A 21,210-nucleotide genomic window follows, 5' to 3' on the forward strand; every position below is an offset into this window, starting at 1 on the left:
ATAATTTATATTTGTTCATTGTAACATATCTTTCAAGTGTCGTTCTAGCAGATGGATATTTATCCTTGTAGGTGTGAGTTGATTGACAGGTGCTTTGGAATGTTGCATGTCAAGCTAATCATAGCCTATTCACAGTAATGGGGAGTGCTGAAAGCATTATAATTGTCTGCTTAAGTATTTAATGCACAGCAAATATTTTAGACACTGCTGCGGAAACAATACATACAGTTCCCAGCATTCTTGGTTAATCAAACAGAACAAAACAAACCAAGCTAGTGGGAAGAAAGGCAAAAAAACAAAACAACCTGTGCAGACACTCCCTATAAATTGTGCAGCCACTCCCCATACATCAAATGAACATCAGCATTCAAGCTCTGTGGACAGGTCTGATCTTCTAAAGCAGTCATGGATGAAATAGATATGGAAGAATTATGTGAGTAGAACTGTTTATTTTATAAATATCATTCTGCACTAAAGACTAGATTTAAATGGTGTTACACACTCAGCTATACAGTAAATCCTAATCTGATTTAAAAACAAAAAAGATTTTGCACATATTCTTTTCTCTACGAATTAGATGCTACTATTTTTGAATTCTGAAGGCAGTTTCTACTCTAAATAAAAATGCATGCAAAAATAACCTGTGTTGAGGTGTTAATTTATTTTCAAAGATTATTGTGAAGTCTGAACCCACTTTGTCCTGCAGTGCAGGGTCATGGGGGGCTGGAGCCTCTCCCAGCTGTCTACAGGTGAGAGGCGGGGTGCACCCTGGACAGGTCACCAGTCCATCACAGGGCAACACACAGACAGACAACCATTCACACCTACAGGCAATTTAGAGTGACCAATTACCCTAACAAGCATGTCTTTAGAGTGTAGGAGGAAGCCGGAGAAAACTCACACAAGTGTGAGTTTAGTTTATTGTGAGTTAAGTGTTTTTTTTACAACAACACCATGTCATCTGACCTGTTGAAGCAACAAAACTTTAAATTAAATTACTGTCTAAACAGTTTAAGAGAGAGCATAAACATGTCGACTGACAATTTAGCATTTACACTTCATTCATGTGCACATTAATACAAACACCTCAAAGATTACAAATGTATTATTTAAAAGGACTGTTTAAGGAGTTAATACAAGTAATGTTCAACTTTCCACCAGTCTATTCATCATTATCATCTTCTTCCTGTTTTTTTTTTTATTTCATGCTATGAGTTGCTATGTGATTTCATACTGTGTGAAACAGTCTCATCACAGTTTGCAATCACAAACTGGCTTATTAAAGGCACCACACTATATTGTATGTGTGATTTTTGTAATGTCACTCTACAAGTCCAGACGCCTTGCTTCAATCTTCTCTAGGTATTATTATGACCTGGATGACTGAGAATGTTCATCAACAGATTTTTGTAATGAAACAGATTCACTAAACTGAGCAGACTGAATACTGCACTGATGAAAAAGAACAATTACCTGCTGACTGCAAAACACCAAAACAGCTGACATCAATTTAGCAACAAGGGGCAATCAAACATTTTTAATTTTTATAAAGCAGCCTCCAATGTCCAGTGGCCACCTGCCTAAAACACATAATAAAAGCCCCACATTAATATCTACTTTAATCAAACTCATATGAAACGCAGTTTGTTATTATCAGTAGCTCCCGCCTCCTCCAACGAGCCCGTCAGTGATTCGACCTGTCAATCACACCAGCCACGCCCCCTCGCCGATCTTGGTTGAATCTTTCTCTTTATCAAATTATTTTCAGTTAGACCACCAGGACACCGATAAAAGTATATAACTAAGGGCGTTATAATGTTGTTTCTTTATTGTCAAATAAGTTTCTACGATATTGGGAGTTTAAAGCGACTTCCGCATTGTTTCCGCCACTCAGACTGTCAGGTCACATGATAGGATGTGCGCATGTGCGAGTTGTTAATGGCTGATGGAGACAAAATGCCTACTGCCATCATCATCCCCGTGTAGCGCAGGAGAGCCACGGACCGCTTCTGTTTGCCGCAGATCCCGCAGACTCTGTTGCCTCTCAGCACAGCTGCATGTCGCAGTCTGACACAAGGAGCCCGATGTCTGTGGCAAATGCGAAACACACTGTTCTCAATCCGGTAAGAGGCTTATGATTATTTCTTATTATTATTGTGTCCATCAGCCCTCTGACTGCTATCATGTAAGGTTCCGTATGTCTTGTAGTTTCTAAAACAGCTAAAAGCTGTCACTGCACGCTGGTACGAAGCAGACAGGGTGTGTTGTAGCTCATAAAGGAGGCTGTGAGTCTTAAAGCGGTGTCACTGTGTCAAAGCAGTCAGCGCAGAGGTTTTACTGTCGGCTCTCTGCTTCAGGTGATCCCATACACCGGGCCCATACCTGGAGGCCTGCACACCGGGGAGATCATCATCATCCAGGGCACTGTGCCCCCAGATGCTGACCGGTAAGAAATCAGCTGCAGAGGCTACTCTGCGTAGATATGTGTAATAACTGTGTAATAAACCCAGCACATTTAAAAACATGTACCTTGGGAAAACATGTCTGTCTGTGGATTCTTTCTATGGTGTGTTTATTTTTTATAGACACACACAGACACTGAGAAACATTACTGATTATAAAATATATAGTTAAAGTATCTAATGATCCAATTGTGACAACTTCAGAGGCAGTTTGGAGCTCACCTGTGACTTTTCCAGCAACAGGTTGAAAAAACTTTAGTATTATAGTTTAATGTTGCGCTCAAGCTACACCTCATGAAGGTCTGACACGTTGACCAGTGTGTATGTGCCCTCCCCCCCTTCCCGCAGATTTCAGATCGACCTGTCAAGCGGCTGCAGCACCAAGCCGCGCTCTGACGTCGCCCTCCACTTCAGCCCCTGCTTCAAAGAAGGCTCGCCCTGCGTGGTGTGCAACTCCCTGCTGCAGGAGAACTGGGGCACAGAGGAGACGCTCCATCAGCTGCCCTACAAACGCGGAGCGCCCTTCGAGACCATCATCCTTGTGAACGAAGATGCCTTCAAGGTCAGCGAACCCGTGCTGGAAGGCACCTGTAGCACATAAAGGAGAGTTTGATGCTGTCGTTCCTTCATCTTCCACAATACAAATGCTGACTGAAAATATATGACTGTCTCGATCATAGGCTACAAACTTAACTTATAAATTTCAGATGATATTGAACTCGTTTCTGTCTACAGGTGGCAGTCAATGGTACTCACCTGCTGGAGTACAAGCACAGAATTCCACTGAACAGAGTTGACACATTTTCTATCTGTGGGAAAGTCAGAGTGCACGCTATTGGCTACATTCCAAACTCAGTAAGTGCAGTCCTATCTCTTCCCCACAAGCTTTTACAGACACTTCTGGTTTATTTATCACATCTAAATGTGTCCATGTTTCCTCTCAGGCAATATACTCAGAATCAGGTGATTTGGTAAGTGTGTTTTTTTTCCATTTGTGTCAAGAAAAGCTGCCTAAATCTTGTATCCTGTCCTAAGTGTCTGTGTCTCAGTCATAATATTCTCCTAAGAGATTGGTTGAGGTCATATGTTGTCATTTTAGAGCCTCCCTTACAAGGGAAGTATACTGAAAGGCCTGAGCCCAGGACAGCACATCACAATCAAAGGACAGATCAGCATGTACCCTCACAGGTAAAAAGTGACACCACACCATCCATTCAAATCTATGGCGTAAAACAGACCAACACTATTTACCTTACCTATTTACATACACCTCTTTTAGTTTGACGGTGAACCTCCGCAACAGCAAGACGGAGAACATCGCCCTCCATCTGAACCCTCGCATGAAGTCCGGCCTGTTCATCAGGAACTCGTACCTGAGTGGGTCGTGGGGTCAGGAGGAGCGGGAGCTGCCCTTCTTTCCCTTCACATCAGGAGAGTACTTTGAGGTAGGAAGACCCTGCAAACATATCAATGTATTTTTTTTCTTGACTGCATTCTACTCTCTTGGATTAGATGTTTATTTGTGTGCTCTGTAATGGTTCACTACTGCTCAGTGGGTTTTTGTTTCCCTCAGATTCTTCTCCTCTGTCAGCCCCATCAGTTCAAGCTGGCCGTGAACGGCTCACACTTGTTCGAGTACAGACACCGCGTGCAAGACCTAAGCAGCATCGACCAGCTTGAAATCATGGGAGACTTGGAGCTAACTGATGTGAAACTGTGGTGACTGTCCTGTGACACAGGAACTTAATGATCATCAGTGCTAAATTAGCTTAGCCACAGTGACCTATATATGGTGGATACCAAACAAACCCTGTGTTTACTTCAGGTGTGAACTCTGGGGTCAGGTTAATCTTGAGAACTTGGTCACTAATTTTAAGCTAGTGTAGCATTTTCGCCGAGCAAAGGTCACAGACAGGTCCTACCATGGAATAAATGGTCTGTCTTTACAAGATGGATGCATGAAGGTAAGCAGTCTGCAACCTCTGTATCAGTGTCCCTGGATCATTTTGTAAACAGTCTCTAGTGCATCTCTGCTGTGATCCAGCCTGTATAAGTGAAACAGGACACATGTTAAATGTTAATAAGAACTGGCTTTAAGACAGAAAACTCAGACAATGAAAGAAATTGATGAGTGTTGTTCTTTTGGAACAATGCCTGATAAAAGTCTAATTTACTGTACAAAAACAAATGTTTCATTTTTACAACATAATTTGTAGTGGTTGGTCTATAGTATTTTTTTTCCATTTTTACTTTGAATCCATGTGATCGGGTTTGTAACCTGCAGGGTTATTGAAGCATTCTATGCACACTTTAACAATTTCTAGGCTCAAAAATACTCCACTAACAAATGACAATATCTGTGAAATCTTCTGACAGTCCTCTTGAACTTGTCTGCGATAAATGGTCCTAAAAAAATGGTCCTTTTCTGTTATAATGCAACAATGTACGTAAAGTATTATCTCTGTATCATACATTATTTAATTACAAATAAAAGTGTTACTATTATCCCTATGTGAGTTATTTTACATTGTGTCAAATATTCACCTAAACCTGTCAGATAAATGCAGTTGTGTGAAAGTAGCATGAGTAAAATAACCTCAGTTCTCCACCACTGTTAGATCTTGTAGAAGGAAACTGCAACGCTCCAACTTGACCACAGGGTGGCAGAAGTGTGACATTTTACTACCAGGCACGATATCTCTGCCACTCGGTGAACTCTGCTCTATTCACCCATGGACAGTGTTGGAGGAAGTACTGAAGCTTGGTACTTAAGTAAAAGTAGAAGTACTTAAACCTAAAAATAAACATACTTATGCAATGAGTTGTCTCAATATCTACATGGTGCCATTTTGATAAAGACTGCAGATGTAGCTCTTGGTCATACTGTGGGCATCAAGTGAACAGAGAGGCTGGTAAATGAATCATAATAAATAAGCATTCATCATCTTTACTATGTATTTTAACTCATAACACTTCCTGAGGGCAAACAAAGTAGATTAATGTTATGATCGTAAATGTCAATCAGACAATAATGGATGGACTTATGTTAGCGGACAGTAGCTAACTGGTTAGCTGACTGAGCCAGCACCCCGGCATCATGATTAAGGCACATTATAAAAAAACACATATGCATACAACTGTGTCTATAAAATGTAATGAGTAACTACAAACATTGTAGAAAGGTAGTGGAGTAGAAAGTATAGATAATAGCTGGAAAATGTAATGTAGTAAAAGTATAAAGTATGTACTAGTACGTAGAGAAGATTGAAGCAAGGCGTCTGGACTTGTAGAGTTTTCTAGAAGACGTTTCGCTGCTCATCCAAGCAGCTTCATCAGTTCTAACCTCTACATGGAAGAAGTGGAGAGAAGAGCCCTGAGTTCCTATCCTGGAACCACCCCCACCCACTGGTTTAGATATGTGGATGACACCTGGGTCAAAATCAAGACCAACGAAGTGGAACGGTTCACAGAACACATCAACGCAGTGGATAACAACATCAAGTTCACTCGGGAGGACACCAAGGATAACAATCTGGCCTTCTTGGACTGCACAGTACATATTGAGGAGGACAGGAGCCTCAATGTGGAAGTGTACAGGAAACCCACACACACGGACCAGTACCTGTTGTTTGATTCACACCACCCACTGGAACACAAACTGGGAGTCATCAGGACCCTGCAGCACAGAGCACAAACTGTACCCACCAGCTCAGAGGGGAAGAAGAAGGAGCAACACCACATCAGGAAGGCCCTGCAAACATGTGGCTACCCGAAGTGGGCACTCATCAAAGCCACAAAAACAAGACCCCCCAACAACAAGAAGAAGGACAACACCAGGCGGAGAAAGAACATCTCCATTCCATATGTGTCAGGAGTATCAGAGAAACTCCGCAGGATCTTCAACAACCATGACATCCCGGTCCATTTAAAACCGATGACAACACTGAGACAGAGACTGGTTCACCCGAAGGATAAGATTCCCAGGGAGAAACACAGCAATGTGATATATGCAGTCCAGTGCAGTGAGGAATGCTCTGATCTGTACATTGGAGAAACTAAACAACCACTCCACAGAAGAATGGCTCAGCACAGGAGAGCCACCTCCTCAGGACAAGACTCAGCTGTTCACCTCCACCTCAAAGACAAAGGACACTCCTTTGAGGACAACAATGTTCACATTTTAGACAGGGAGGAAAGGTGGTATGAAAGAGGAGTCAAGGAAGCCATCTATGTTAAGCTGGAAAAACCTTCCCTTAACAGAGGTGGTGGCCTCAGACATCATCTTTCTACCACATACAATGCAGCTTCCATCCATTCCCAGGAAGTTTGCACATACTCACAGTAAGAACAAAGGGCTGTCAACCAGTCCCCCTCCGGCAGTTTCGTTAGCCAGCCGTTAGACACACCTGGCCCAGTCAGCCAGAACATCACAGGTAAGTATGGAAACATTTAGTGCTATTGTTTGTAAGTTTTGTAAGTTTTACCCAGACCCACCCACATAGGTCTGTAACCACATATAAACCATGTTTCCCCACCAAACAGTTAGAACTGATGAAGCTGCTTGGATGAGCAGCGAAACGTCTTCTAGAAAACTCTACAAGTCCAGACGCCTTGCTTCAGTCTTCTCTACGTATGATGACCTGGATGACTGAGAATCTTCATCAACATATGTACTAGTACTTTTACTTAAGTATAAACACATGAAAAATTCAATGTACAGTAACAAAGTTTCCACCACCGCTCATGGGTTACTTTCAATGTATAACAATAAAAACAGTACTTGTATTAGTCTACACAAAGGTTAGCGCTTGAGGTCTTACCAGGACTCCTGTCATGATTAATGGGAGACTATATTGCCCTAAGATGATCTTAACCTTATTTCAACATCCACAACAACATTAAAAGAGTTGTTTTTAATTTAACCGTCTCATTTAAGTGCAATGACCAAAGGCTTTGGTCACAAGATAAACTTTAAAGAATTTGTTATCACCACATGACTCACATTAGCGCATTGATCTTTGAAATTACTACAAACAGATCTGATAAAAAGTTGTTTATTATAATCCACAGGAAATATAATTATTTGTCAGAGTTGTAATAACCATGGTACAGTACAACAGTCCTTATATATATATTTTTTTTTACATAGAAAAAGCATGATATGCAACATGAAGACATCAACCATCGCACTGCTGAGAATGTCCAAGAAAAAAGGCAAAATACACGGTCCGATCAGCAACAGGCAAACAGGCTTAAGTTTAAAAAAAAAAAAAAACCTGTTGGAACTGGGATCCACGGACAGAAGCTCAGCCTTCTGACTGAGAATGTCAGAAACTGTCAACACACCGGTTCTTTTTTGCTTGAAATGGCTCACATATGCCACTTTGAGAAGCCCTGTGTAATATTCCCAGGAGCTAATGAATAATGCTTCCCTTGAAGTAGAAAAAAACTCTTGTAATACAGGCATGACACCAGAAACTCTCTCTCCAAGTTCCAGTAAAAAGGTTTGGCAAGACATTGGCTGAGTTTTCAGTTCATTTAAATTCCATGTAGTTTCTAGCAGCTGAATTTTCAACACAGCCTGAAATTTAAATGGAGAGTCGGGTGATCCAAAAGTGGCACGGGAGAGTTTTAGGGGCTCAATGCATGTTTTTTTGGGAGGGGGGAATTAGGGTATAATATTCCCATTGTCAGACAGAGCTAAGCTTTACCAATCCTCTGACAGAGTCCTCGTGTAGTGAGTCCTGGCTGGCTAAGTTGTAGAAGCCGGCCTGCATGGTGTGGCTGTGACCCATGGGGCTACCGCAGTGAAGCATACCTGGTGGCGAGGGCACTTCCTCTGGGGTAAGAAAGTGGTGGTGGGCCACCGGCTCCTGGAGAGGGTGGCTGTGGTTATGAGTGTGGCTGTGTCCGTGGATCGGCAGCATGTCGGTGGCTTCGTGGCAGCTGAGGCTGGGGGTGGAAGTCGGAGGGGTGGGCTGGCCAAGGGGGAGTGAGGTGCATGGGCCACCCAAGGTGAGGGCGCTGCGGCCGGGCAGAGTGCCTCCATTTTCAGGGGAGGCCGTTAGGATCACTGGCTCGCTGCTCTGCTGCTGGAGGAGGGGTGTGGCGGCAGCCTGCAAAACGAATTTGGTGCTCTGAATGCACTGGTCTTGGTCACACTGAGGGAAAGCAGCAGAAAGAAGAAGAGCGAGGATAGGATGGGAGGGAGAGTCAATGGTACCAGAAATGAAGCATGGAAATTAAAGAGGAAGAAGAGTAGAACATTTGATGGGGAACAGAAAGAAGACATGACATCCAGGAAAGCAGAATATGTGACGACAGAGGATGGGATAGGTGATTGGATAAACGAGAGAAAAAGACAGAAAAAAAGAGGTTAGTACCCTGGTTAGAATGCAGCATCACACACATAACCTGCAGCCGCTCCTGTATTCACTCCAGTAAAAACAGTGCTGAAGTCAATAGAAAGCTGAAAAGTGCTATTAAGTGACCTCTCCATGGCCTATTGATTGTCCCTATTGCCTTTGCTTCAGGATGGAAATCTAAAACTGGAGCAGAGTAACTGGGTTAGGGCACGGCCAGTCACCAGTACCATACAGCAACAGCCCTTTACCACCACAGAGCAATTGTGCATTAAAGACCAGTTAATGATGGAAGGTCAGCAGTTGTGCAGAGGAGACAGGAATTTAAAAGTTGTATTAACAGGAAAGGTTCTCCGATGCCCGCTTCCATCCCACACCGCTCCCAAAGTCTGAGTAACAAGAAATCTAAAGATTTGTCTCTTTGCCATCTCACCTTTCTGTTTCAGTGTCACTGACCTAAAAAGAGCAGATTACACAGGTGATTCAAACAGAGCTACCTTTTACAGATGTGGTTGTTAGTATTATCAATCCCTTTATCAGCTGCTTGTATCAGCTGCTCTTGACACCTTTGCAAGCTTGGATTCTTTCCAGGCTGTTAAAGGGACTAAATGGAGCCAAGGCCTGAAATGACAGAAATCTTGCTCACTGCCATGCTAGCACAAAGCTACACCCTCAGCACTGTGTTGGATATGTAATAAAAGCAGAGTGCCTCACCCCGCTCATGCTTTATAAACAATCATAGCCGGACTGACTCAGCACTGTACATGTCAGAAGGCATACAGACAGACACACTCACAACTACAAGGAACAATATGTACAGAGATGGCTGATGGATTAACCTTGGACAGCAAGTTAGGCAGCATAGGCAATGTTTTTTTTTTAAAGACACAACATGCCTATTCTTTTAAATTTATGGTAACATTATGTTTTACACTTATACATAATTCTGATGCCTCAGTACTCTGAGTTAACTTTGTAGAAAAGAATGCTGATAATAATGCCATGTAACAGCATTGCATAATACACCATGAATAAAATATTTCCCAAACATGATATGTTCCATATTTAAACAAGTCTCAAGATGTGTTATAAGTAAGGAGATTATAACTGTCTGTGTTATTTCTGGCAACATACCCCTGACTGTCATAAAAGAGAAGGTGTCTGATATTGAGTCGTACATTTGGTTGAGCTAGACAACAGAGTGTGACCAGCGTTTTAACATATTTTCCATCTTCAATTTAAAAACACTTCCAGTGGAACAAAGAAACAAGCTAAGCACATCGAGTAAAAGTGAAACCATCAGTCACATAGCTGACTGAAGAACATATAACACAGGTTTCTTCATTCATAGTGGTGTCTATTATTTATTACAATTAAAATGACTAGATTTATATTTGAGGAGCGATAATCATAATAACATCTTTAATTTACTTGTATCAGCTTAATAAATAGTCTGAATACCTGGACAAACTGAACCCCCCTCCAGTCAAAACCAAAACAGATTTGTTATGAAGGTGTTATGCGACATCCATACAGCACCGCTGTTACCATAGCAACAGCTTAAAAAGCTTCTACATATCAGGCTGTCGGTTTAAGCTGCATCACAGACACGATACATCACAAGGAAACCAGGCTTTCATCACACAAATACAAATGTGTGTTTGCCAACACGGTGCAAAAACAGGCAAGCTTAAAGTGTGAAAGGCACGAGTTAATATAACTGATATAAACATTGTGTAAAAAGTGGATCTTCAACTTTGTGCGTAATACATTCTATTAACATTCATCAACAATGGCTGACATGTCTGAATAAGCTCCTTCCGCCCACTCATGTCACATCACATGAGTATGACCAAAAGGTTATAAAACATATGACTCCGTATGATAAGGCTTTCGTCTGTTTTAAAATGTCTGCGCTACGAAAAAGGGCTAAGAGCCCAAAACTACATTTTTATAGGCTGTCGAACCACAAAACCGAGTCTTCAAGGAGACAAAGAAGAGGCAATAAGACATGAGGCATCACCAGGAAGCATGTGATGAACTGTGGGATTCAGACACTCCGTGCAATGAGTCACTGTCAGCAACTAATGCTTGCTACATAAACAATATAGGGAGAATAAAGAAACTCTTTAAAACAGTGTTATTGGCAAATGACGTGGCACTAACTCTTTTCCCCTCCAGTGGGTGTAGTTTTCACAGTATGTATTTCAGAGAATGTGAGTGTTGCTAGTATACAGATTTTGACAAATGATACTAAGCTTGCAGCTGATTGTGTATGTGTGCGGATAAATGGCCAGCAGCCAGTACAACAAGAGAAGTCTAGCTGCTAATCATGACCGCTACAGAAAACAGATGGTAGTTATTTCTGACCGTGCTAACATAGGGGAATGTTCCAATGGCTTTCAGCCCAATACAACAAGTCCATTCAGGACATTAAGACTGATGACACTGACTTTTGACATCTCTGTAACAACAAGCAGGATGAGGTCTCATTGGGATGAGAACAAGGAGGTGACTGTGGCATTGGTACAAGGATGTTTTGTAGCTGTGTGCAAGGAGGCATTAAATCGGGCATAAGGTAAGTGTAGTAAACGGGCAAAGTGAACAACAGAACAGAGTGGAGGCTTTAATTCAGCGTGCAGAGGAGAAGTAGCCTGTGAGGTCAGTGCGATGTCCTCTCAACAACGCCAGCTATTCTCTCACAGAGTGAAAGAGTCAGCCTAACGTAGAAAATATCTGTTTACTCACTGTGGTGCACTTCCCTAGTTGGACACTGTGAAATGTAATTCATTATAATAATACCTCTCTCTGGTTACTGCTCATTCTGACAGACTGCTCATTCTTGTTGTGTATAAAGCATGGATTATCAGCATGAGGCTATAATACACAAAAAACATTTCATCTTGAAATCCTGAGGACACTCACAACAACTGAAACTGGGGTGAGGAAAACTGCACAACTTAGATTGTGATGCCACTTACTAACAGCACGAAGAGCTCTTACTAAGCTCTGTTGAACCAACCTGCAGACAACACAAGGCGGCACGTGAAAAACTTGAATTCAAATCAATTTTAGTTTCCAAGCTGTGTTTAGAATTAAGATAATTATCTACCAGACACACAATAACACAGGACATCTGAGGATTTGTTTCCTCCAGCTGAGATAATGTGCTTTAGTTTGTGTGAGTTGAGATTCTGTTACTAGAAAATGAACAAAAGACAACAGCTGGGGATTCAGTCAATGTGACAGGCTGCTATGAAAGATGCTTTGTCTCTGTGCGTCATGCATGGAGCAACTGTACGGCTTGGATGACAACATTACTTACAATTGGTTTTGACTCCATACTGAACTGAAAATGTTAAAAAAAAGTTTGCATTTTTAGTTCTACAAAGTTCTCTTGAAGTTGTGGCAGGAGGTGTCTTACCATGTGGCTTTGCTGGGATTGGGTGGCACCATACATAGTGATGCCATTGGTCGGCGGTGCCAGCTGTGGTGTATCTGATTGGACGAAGCCTCGTCTGTCAATGAGACTAACAAGACAAAGAAAAACAGTCAAAGTTCATTCTAAAACATCATACAGCAAATACAGTTAAAATGTAACATAACAGTCTGTTTGAAGCTCCAAAAGGCATTGAGTAGATATGCAGCCTTACAATAAAGCACCTTATTCAAGTCACAATCACATATACTTGAAATCACAGCTTGGTTATAAATCAGTTTTCAATGGAGTGGTGAGTGAAGCATTGTTTCTGTGCCTTTGGGAATGCAACAACAACAACCCGCTGAACTCTGATATGCATGCGCACATGTGTGTGGTCACGAGCTACCTACAGTGATACCAGCTATTTATCAGGCAGATAACAGTTGATCAATGCACTGTACCGCATATGCACACAGAGCCAGCCCAGCTGAGGTGTTAAAACAGGCACGCAGGGTAATCATTTAACAGAAATGTGAGTCGACAGTGAGGTGCACTGGGACTGAGAGAAACATGTTTAAGAGCTTTCTAGACTCACAAAAAGATAAACAATAGGAATCTACAGCAGGGGCCTGGGATTGTGGTAATGAATCCTGGGAAAAATCTGCATATGCAATCAGGAGGAAGCAAGCAAGCATGACAACGTGTAGTTTGATGTATTTAAAAGTGAGTCAAGGTCTCTGCAGGGAATGCAATGCTTAAGTCCTTTGTCTACGTGAGCGAGGCAGTGTTGCTTGCTTAGTCTGTGAGTGGGGTGAAAAATTCCTTCTTTTTTTTTTTTTTTTTTTTTTTAAACCGGTGGACCCAGCTGTGCAATGCCTGTGGCCACAAATACACACACAGCCACACAGATGGCAGCCACCTGTGCACTGAGGACTGCTTTGCCACCCAATGGAATGCTTATTAGAGATTTATTACAATGGTCAAAGTACACCACAGCTAAATGCATTAAAGGAATGTTGCGTATAAAAGACTAGCTGCTTGTGAATAAACTATACTCTGTGGTTGCTGTTGGAAGCAAAAGGTAAAGACTTCCAAAGGATAATAGATATTTGTGGCATTCTTACAGCGTCAGCACTGTATCTTTAAAGTGGGTACAGTGTCCAGCACAGATAGCAGCAGATAATAGGTATCTCTATTCTGCATTCACTCACTTAGTTCTAGCTATGACAGAAGAGGAGGAAGAACAGTGCTAAGACAGAAGAATTGCCAACAGTTTCACAGATGAGTAATGGGTATTGTTGGGCAAAATGCTGAAGTGAAAGAAGCTGTGAGGGAGTGTGCAATGTGTACTGACATTTACAGTCACATGGACACGAGAGAATGTAGCTGTGACAGTTGTCTGGCATTTTTGTTAAATCGCATGAAGAGAAAAAGTGTGAAATCTAATATATCTAGCCAACTTTGATCTTGGATTTGGTTAAAATAGGCCTGAAATCCGTTCCACTGTTGCAGCATCTTAGCTATGTAGAGAAAAAAGGCTACGGGCAGGTTCATTTCCAAGTAGCTCCTCACATCAAACGCAGTCTTGACTAACGGTTCTATTTTAGCCTTTGGACCAAATGGAAAATTACAATGAGAGGAAAAAGAAATAACAGGTGCTGTGACCTATTACAGTGGAGGTGAATAATTAATGAATGTTTTTTTTTCCAGAACATTGAATGATATGGCTTATATGTCATCATCTAGGAATGTGTGCAGTACCTCATAAAAACACATACACACACACACATCATACCTTGGTGGCAGAGGTCCACACAGTGCTGCACAGCAGTTAGTGAATATATTGCCATGGCTGTAGGGATTATAGTTATCCTTCCCTCTTTTTGACGACCACGAACCTTTTATCTGGAGGAGAACACAACACATTTTGAGTTACTGCAAATAGCTCCGGTGGCAATGATAAACAGAGCAAGAGTTTTACTGTTTTCTATCTGTCCTGGAGCTAAAACTGTTGATGGCCCGTACGGGGATCGAACCCGCGACCTTGGCGTTATTAGCACCACGCTCTAACCAACTGAGCTAACCGGCCAGACTGACATACTGTTTTTCACTTGTGGAATGCATGCACACTACAAGCGCAAAGATACATCTACAAAAAAAAAAACACTTCAAAAATAGACACTTTAGATCACATTATATCTGGTATACTGTACTTAATGATCATACTTACGTCTTCATTGGTGGTCTGATTGGAGCTGATCAGGTAGGTATGAAAGCCTGAAAGACCCACTATGGACCACACAGAAAAGAAACACACCACCACCTCCAGCACAGTAACATAATTAAGTTAAGGATCAATTTCTGCTGCAGTTTTTATGTAATCCATTCTTACATGCAGTTCAACCAAAAATAATGTGCAAACCTATAGAGACATATACACACACATAACAGACCCACATCAAACCAGCGTGGACACAAAAAGTGCAGTTGTAGCAGATAGCATATTGACCTATAGCCTGAGGGGTTGTCCTTCTCTTGCCAGTACTTCCCAGCTACCAGTTCATTTGGCTGGGACAGCAGGACTGCTTATTTTCTCTGCTCCACATAAAGCAATACACACAGACACTGTTGAATCACAAGATGAATCTACAAAAATGAACCCTTATACCATGCTCTACACCTTATAATATACTATATCTAAGGAGTATCTTGTTTTACTCAGTGACAAACACAAATACTGTAAATGTGGCGACAAAAAATATTACTTGGCTGGTCAGCATGCCATGAGTCAATCTATTCTAGCAGGCCATGAGTCAATCTATTCTAACTTAATGAGTGAAATTAACTACCGGTACATAAATAACTCTTTTTAAAGCTTCCATTTTCTCTTTTTAATCTTTTCCTTCTTAGTAAGGACAAAACATGTTATCATTGTTCTCTTACAAAGGCCTGCTAAGATGGAATCGACTGCAATTCTCCTTTATTAAGGGTCTGTGGGGCAGGATGGTGTGGATAGGCACACATTTCTCTAACAGAGGAAGTTCTAACTTAGACATAGTGTGGCTCAGAAACAGCTTTTTATATTACACAACTTATTTACACTTGTGTAGGCACATTTTATAAAAGTATAAACAAGGCGTTAGAATGATACATTTCTTGTTATTCTGAGATCCTGTTTCAGATAGTAGTGATATGATATCAGTGAGAGAATAAGTCAAGATATTTTGAAATAAAAGAAAAAAAAAACACAGATTTTATGTAAAACAGCCTGCAGCAAGGGGCAACATTAAATTTAAACCGTAATAAACGATTTATGGCTAAAAGCTGAGGTCATATGTCGCAAACTTTGTGCCGTTCACAATAAAACATTAAACTTGCTAGGATGTACCACTGTACCGAGTGATTATCTCTGACTTATAGCGTATTTGTAACAGCTACGGCTTAAGATGTGTCGCACTCACAAGCACCCTACCAGCTCATAACAAATCTCCCGCTAACAACATTTTTCAAAAAGGAGGGGCATGTCAGACCCAGATGAAATCAAAGACCGACTGAATCAATCAACAGAGACAGAGAGTGGAACTGCTTTGCGTGCTGTGTTAGCCCAATGGAACAGGACTAATCAGAGGCACACCAGTCGTGCAAGTAGTGTAACCGCAGAATATGACAAGAGCAGTGGATTGAAACGCCCTGATAACCTATGGCATGCAAATGATTTCAGACATTCACAGATTTAGTCGTGTTGGCCAAGTTAGTTGATGCCAGGATTAGAGAGATATATTAGATTTTATGCAAGAATGAATGAAAAAATGAAAAAACTAGGGGACAGACATGCAGTATAAAAACTGAAATAAAAATCAAGTACTAAATATCAGTGAAAGGATATCTGGCAGGACTATCTTTAAGTGCGTTGAGGAACCCATTTCGATGGGAGCCTGTGAACAGAGAGAGAGAAAGATATATATATACATACACACACATCTCACGCAAAAGTGCACATCAGCATCAAATCGTACATCGATCATTGAGAGTACAACACACTCCCTGCAGACCATCACCTGCTGCATTTTCCTGAGTAAAGTCAACAAGATGAACTCAGAAAGTGTACCCACTTAAAGTGGGATTCCAATTTAACTTCCAAGTGTGACAAGAAGGAGGACAGAGCCAGAAAAAGTGCTTATATTAAGTGCTGGTGAGCTGTGATATCTTTGTTGCTCCAGGCAGCAAGACTAATCAGGTAAGGCAAATTAACCATTATGATGAAACACATAAAGGACTGCATCTACCTTTAAATAGAGTATTCTAAAGAGTATTTAATGTACTATACATGTACTCTCCAGCTTAGAACATCTATTGTGTTCTAAGCTCCACTGGGAAAAAAATAAATCAAAGAATTCAAGCTCAACTTGTCCCATATTTCTTTCCCCAGTGCAATATTGATCACTGCCTGTCACACAAAAACACACACACACACGGATGGTCAGCTCAACAGTCCACTGCCTGCTCCCAGCTGGAATGATGGTAACAAGCCAGAGCACTGCAGCTATTCACAACACCCACTTACAACCTGCTGGCTCCAAACACACCAAGAACACAGCCAGGAGGAGTGTGTGTGTGTATGCGTGTGTCTGTACTATGCCTGAGAGCACGTGTCCTTTCTCCCCCTCAGCTACTTACGTAAAATGATGTGTGTGATGACGAAGGCGAAGATGAAGATAGTAAGGAAGGAGAGTGAGAGGATGAACATGTAGAAGAAACGGTAGTTCCTCTTTCCCACGCAGTTCCCCACCCAGGGACAGTGGTGGTCAAAACGGTCTGCATAGACAGGGAGAGAGAGAGAGACATAGAAGGAGCATTAAGGTTTTTATTGGAGAAAGGGACACACACCAACAAGTCGTAGCTTTTTGCCACCGGTCAGCACAGGCTCTATTTTCTTCCTTGAAAACTGTTAAGCATGCTAGCTACTGTCTACATTTTGACAAAACAAGCTTGAATATTTCCTGTTGTCTAGCACGTTGCATGTTTTTTGATTAATTTTAAAGTTTACTGAGGTGTGTGTCATTAAAGAGTTTAAAAAGAAGTTTGGTGCACTTCAAACTGGATCTTGATTCTGAATAATAAATTAAAAAAAAACATCCAGGGTACTTCAGAGCACATAAACACGAGTATAAATCCAGAACTGTGGGAAATAAAAGCAAAAGGGAAGTTTCCCTCTGGGTCTTGGCATAATAATATACACATTTTTCACATAGCACAAAATGGCTATTTATATAAACCAGCTAGTAGAAGGCTGGATGACATGACTGTTTAAGGCTGAAAAACTCCCTTGGCCATTTCAGGACTATGAGCCTATGAGAGCAAAAGAATCTCTTTACTAGCTTCGAAGGTTAAGTGTTGGTATCAGGACGTCAATCCTAAAATGTGTGTACAAAGGTGTTGTCCAGTTTGTGTTCTTCCACAGGGACAACAGACAGCAAAAGGCCTGTGTTTATCAGTATGTAAACTGGCACAAGCGTGTGAACCAACTTGGGTCAGTGAGTGCAACTGAACTACGGGTTATTGTGCAACACAGACAAGCATTCATCATTTTTTTTTAATCCAACTGTGTTGTTCTCAAGTGAATGTCAAAAATTCACAAAATACTTTCCAATTAAAAGCCACTCTAGCACACTTATCATTTCATGATTAGTCCCAAAGTAGAGGACTATGTGTTAATGTGGTCATTTTAATCAGCCATAGCTCCACAGTGGGATCTCGAATGTAGACTACTAGCTGTGCACAGTGGTAACTACTTATCTAATTAATCAAAGCCCTTATTGGTTTAGTGAGCTGTAATGACCTGCTTTTGTCTCCATTAATCAGTGCTGGTTGAAATTGGTCTGGAAACCGAGGCCTCTCTAGCATGACTGAGGGGATAGCTACTACATGTCAAACCTGATCATCACACTACTCTGCCAGTGGTCATCAATATTAAATCACCAACTCTAGTCGAAGAGACCTCCTAATTACACATTCATGCAATTCATTCAAACAACTCAACTTTGCTGATATTAAGAAAAAAATAATAGTAAAAGGAAGATCAGACTCCAGATGATTTGAACCAATTTACTGTCCTGAATAATTTGACTTGACAATCTAACGGAGAATTCTGGTCTGGGCCCTTCGCCAGCACTAATGTTTGCCCCAGATTGCTTGGTGATGAATTACAGATCCAATCTCAAATCTCTTTGACAGCTTAGAAACTCCTCAGGGCCTCCCTGATAATATCAAACATGTTTGACTATTTGGAGTTAAAATCTAGATGATTACATCAGTCCTTACACAATAACCAATGATACAGACAAGTCTATAAGGAGACAGAACAGCTGACAGTGTTTCCAAGAGACAGTAAACAGTCTTTAGCGGCTGACAGACATTGGAACTGACAGCTACAATCTCACCTCCTGTAGCATAGACTCATACTGACCGCCTCTCAAGCATTTTCTTATGCTTTTGTTTTTGTCACTGCAAAGTAGTGCCAACATTACAGCTCTGACATCATAGTCATGGTTTTGTTCACGTCTGCTTCCCCATGAGATCATGTGAGCCCATGATAGGTGGTGTATTGTTCCCAGATTGCTCCCTCTGGCACATTAAGGTTAATGATATCCTATAATAAGTAAATCCTGTTGGGTGTGCATGTGTGAGATCAGAAAACATCAGTGAAGCTTCTTCTTATCTATGTGATGCAATCTATTTTTTTTAAAAACAAGATTATAAAACTTATTTTTAGCATGAAGCATGCTAAAACTAGAGATAAGCAGTTAGGAGTAACTTAAAGCTAGGCTCCAAAGTTTAGTCATGGCTTAAAGTTTTATAATGATCAAATACTCAATCTAATTAAAATACCAGAAAAACAAACAATAACATAAAATAAAAAGCAAAGAGCCTCCAACACAAACAAGCACCACTATTTATGAACACCTACAGCTAGGTAATTCAAACACAAACTGTCAGGCTAGCTTATCCCACTGTATATACTGTAATGAAAATAACGAAGCGTGACCACAAGGGAAGCTGTGTGTGTATCATAATTCTGCACTCTTGTAAGCTTTTTTTCTATTACCCCCAAGGGGATAACCCACTTAAAAAAGGAAGTGACTCTACCATATTCCTATCCTCTATGTCCACTAGGGAGGGCATATCCATTCTGGCTCCTAACTTATTTAAGAGCTTGTTATCTCCCTGGCATTTCCAACACCAGAGGCAAGGAGTGAGAAAGATGAGGGAAACATTTATGCCATTGTTTTACACTGAGACTGGCAAATTCAGTTCAGAAGCAATCTCAAATGCAAAAACCAGTGCAGATCATAACAGCTGTAGAAGCCATGCTTTGAGCCTAGAAAGGTCACATCCATTATACAATTATACATGTAGATTTGAGAGATGGTTGGGAAACACTCTTGTGAAAGAGACACCAGTTACAACTGCTATTCATCAGTCAAGTTTATTGCTCCCACCCACCTGCAGTACAGACAGTCCAGCGATGTGTCAGTTCCCCTTTTTTTAATTTCGCTCCCATCTGTGGCTTGCATCTCACAATTATAGTCTAAATATTGTGTGTGAAGATTCTTATTCATCCAGGTCATTTTTCAATCAAGAGCTTGAAGCCAGGCAACTGAACTTGTAAGAACTTCACAAGTTCTGAACATACAAAGCTGCTTGGAGGAACAGTAAAACGTCTTCAAGGAACTTTAAGAAGTCCAGTTGCCCCGCTTCAAGATCTTGAATTATGACAGAGGATTTAAACTTATAAGATCACACCACTTTGTGACCATGTTTGGTCTGGAAAAAGCCTATGATATCTTCTGTGATCCCACAAATCAAACATCTATTTAATGTATCCTGTGTTTTTTGGTAAGAGGCTATCTACAGAGATTTTGAATATCCATTTAAAAGGTGCACATTTCTACATACTGTCAAAATCACTACCCCTCCATCTTTTTGTTTCTTTCTTGCCATCTCCTCATTTTTTTCCCTGTTTACTATTTCCTCGTCTTTGTCTCCAGGTTTGCATTCAGATCTGCTGCTGACAAGGAAACAGACATTCAAAGGCAGAGCTGTCACTCTAAAGGGTGAGGAGCACAAAGCCCCTGATGTGAAAGATACAGACACAGGTCTTTGTTTCTGTGTCTTTCAGTAATTGCCTTGTGGTGGTTTTTGCTTTGTCTCAGGAGACAGGGATGTAGTTATGAGGAAAAGCAAAAACCACCCATTGTGATGCCGGTTTTTGTTGTAACTACTCTACAATATGTACTGTATATTTCCAATTAGTCTGCTTTTAACACAATATATATGGACCACAAAGTGGATAGTCTTATCACAAATGTCACAAAATTCCAAACTTATGTAACCTCAGAAGAGAAGATGCCATTATCACTCACCAACACAGTTGTCACAGAGGCTGCAGTGAGAGGCACGTGGTGGTCTGAAGATTTTGCAAGTAAAGCAATACTTCAGTTTGACTGTCTGGCCATTGATGACTACTTCTTTTGTCCTGGGAGGAGGCCTGTAACCTGTACTGCCATTAGCCACATCTGAGGATTATCAGAGGAAAAAAAGACACGGTTATGTTCATCACTGTAGTGTTACATATACTGTTATTATGTAGGTTTATTAATGCATAAACAGTGTCATGAATATTCCAGTAGCAGAAAAGTCCTTCCTATTAATCTGCATGTTCAGGTTATCTTGATGCTGATGCACCTCCACATGGTTACAATAAAATAAAATCTTCAGAGATCTGCAGTTATTTTATACATGATGAATACATGATGATTTTATACGTGATGAAATCAGGAGATAGAAAAGATCTAGACATGGACGACCCACACAGCTCATTCATTTTAATTAGCTCCACCATTTTAGCTCTCTTACGTAAGCTACACAGTTTAACTTCAAACTTGACAACCAGAACTGATCTTTG

At 41.0% G+C, this 21,210-nt stretch overlaps 2 protein-coding genes and 1 non-coding gene across 10 annotated transcripts in view; 1 reads left to right on the forward strand and 2 right to left on the reverse strand.

Moving 5' to 3' along the window:
• The first annotated feature begins 1,920 nt into the window (after positions 1-1,920).
• On the forward strand, positions 1,921-4,967 carry lgals8b (galectin 8b). Its single transcript, XM_028395448.1, has 8 exons — positions 1,921-2,123; positions 2,358-2,446; positions 2,811-3,024; positions 3,198-3,317; positions 3,407-3,433; positions 3,562-3,650; positions 3,742-3,907; positions 4,036-4,967. The coding sequence occupies exons 1-8, from the start codon at positions 2,058-2,060 to the stop codon at positions 4,183-4,185; spliced, it is 921 nt and encodes a 306-aa protein (XP_028251249.1). The 5' UTR covers positions 1,921-2,057; the 3' UTR covers positions 4,186-4,967.
• A 2,533-nt stretch (positions 4,968-7,500) lies between these two features.
• The window catches only part of LOC114427044 (probable palmitoyltransferase ZDHHC14), a 33,991-nt gene continuing 20,281 nt past the window's right edge, over positions 7,501-21,210 (reverse strand). For 2 of the 8 annotated variants that reach the window (XM_028394755.1, XM_028394756.1), the window contains exons 4-11: positions 20,669-20,821; positions 16,923-17,060; positions 16,132-16,180; positions 14,476-14,578; positions 14,041-14,150; positions 12,249-12,354; positions 12,150-12,173; positions 7,501-8,623 (exon numbers count right to left, since the gene is read on the reverse strand). In XM_028394755.1, coding sequence (XP_028250556.1) covers positions 8,153-8,623; positions 12,150-12,173; positions 12,249-12,354; positions 14,041-14,150; positions 14,476-14,578; positions 16,132-16,180; positions 16,923-17,060; positions 20,669-20,821 — 1,154 coding nt within the window. In that variant the 3' untranslated portion in view covers positions 7,501-8,152. Of the gene's footprint in view, positions 8,624-9,257; positions 9,281-12,149; positions 12,174-12,248; positions 12,355-14,040; positions 14,151-14,475; positions 14,579-16,131; positions 16,181-16,922; positions 17,061-20,668; positions 20,822-21,210 lie in introns of all 8 variants that reach the window. The other 6 variants (XM_028394759.1, XM_028394761.1, XM_028394760.1 and 3 more) reach the window with 6 other exon arrangements.
• On the reverse strand, positions 14,261-14,334 carry trnai-aau (transfer RNA isoleucine (anticodon AAU)). The gene has a single exon. It is a non-coding gene; the product is annotated as a tRNA-Ile (tRNA).

This window comes from Parambassis ranga, chromosome 22, assembly GCF_900634625.1.
Source record: "Parambassis ranga chromosome 22, fParRan2.1, whole genome shotgun sequence".
Taxonomy (NCBI): Eukaryota; Metazoa; Chordata; class Actinopteri; family Ambassidae; genus Parambassis; species Parambassis ranga.

Bases quoted from the DNA above. Each gene is read 5' to 3' on its own strand.
- lgals8b (XM_028395448.1), top strand. From the start codon at position 2,058: ATGTCGCAGTCTGACACAAGGAGCCCGATGTCTGTGGCAAATGCGAAA. The intron at 3,025-3,197 runs GTCAGCGAACCC...TTCTGTCTACAG, and splicing joins TGAACGAAGATGCCTTCAAG to GTGGCAGTCAATGGTACTCA. The intron at 3,434-3,561 runs GTAAGTGTGTTT...TTGTCATTTTAG, and splicing joins ACTCAGAATCAGGTGATTTG to AGCCTCCCTTACAAGGGAAG.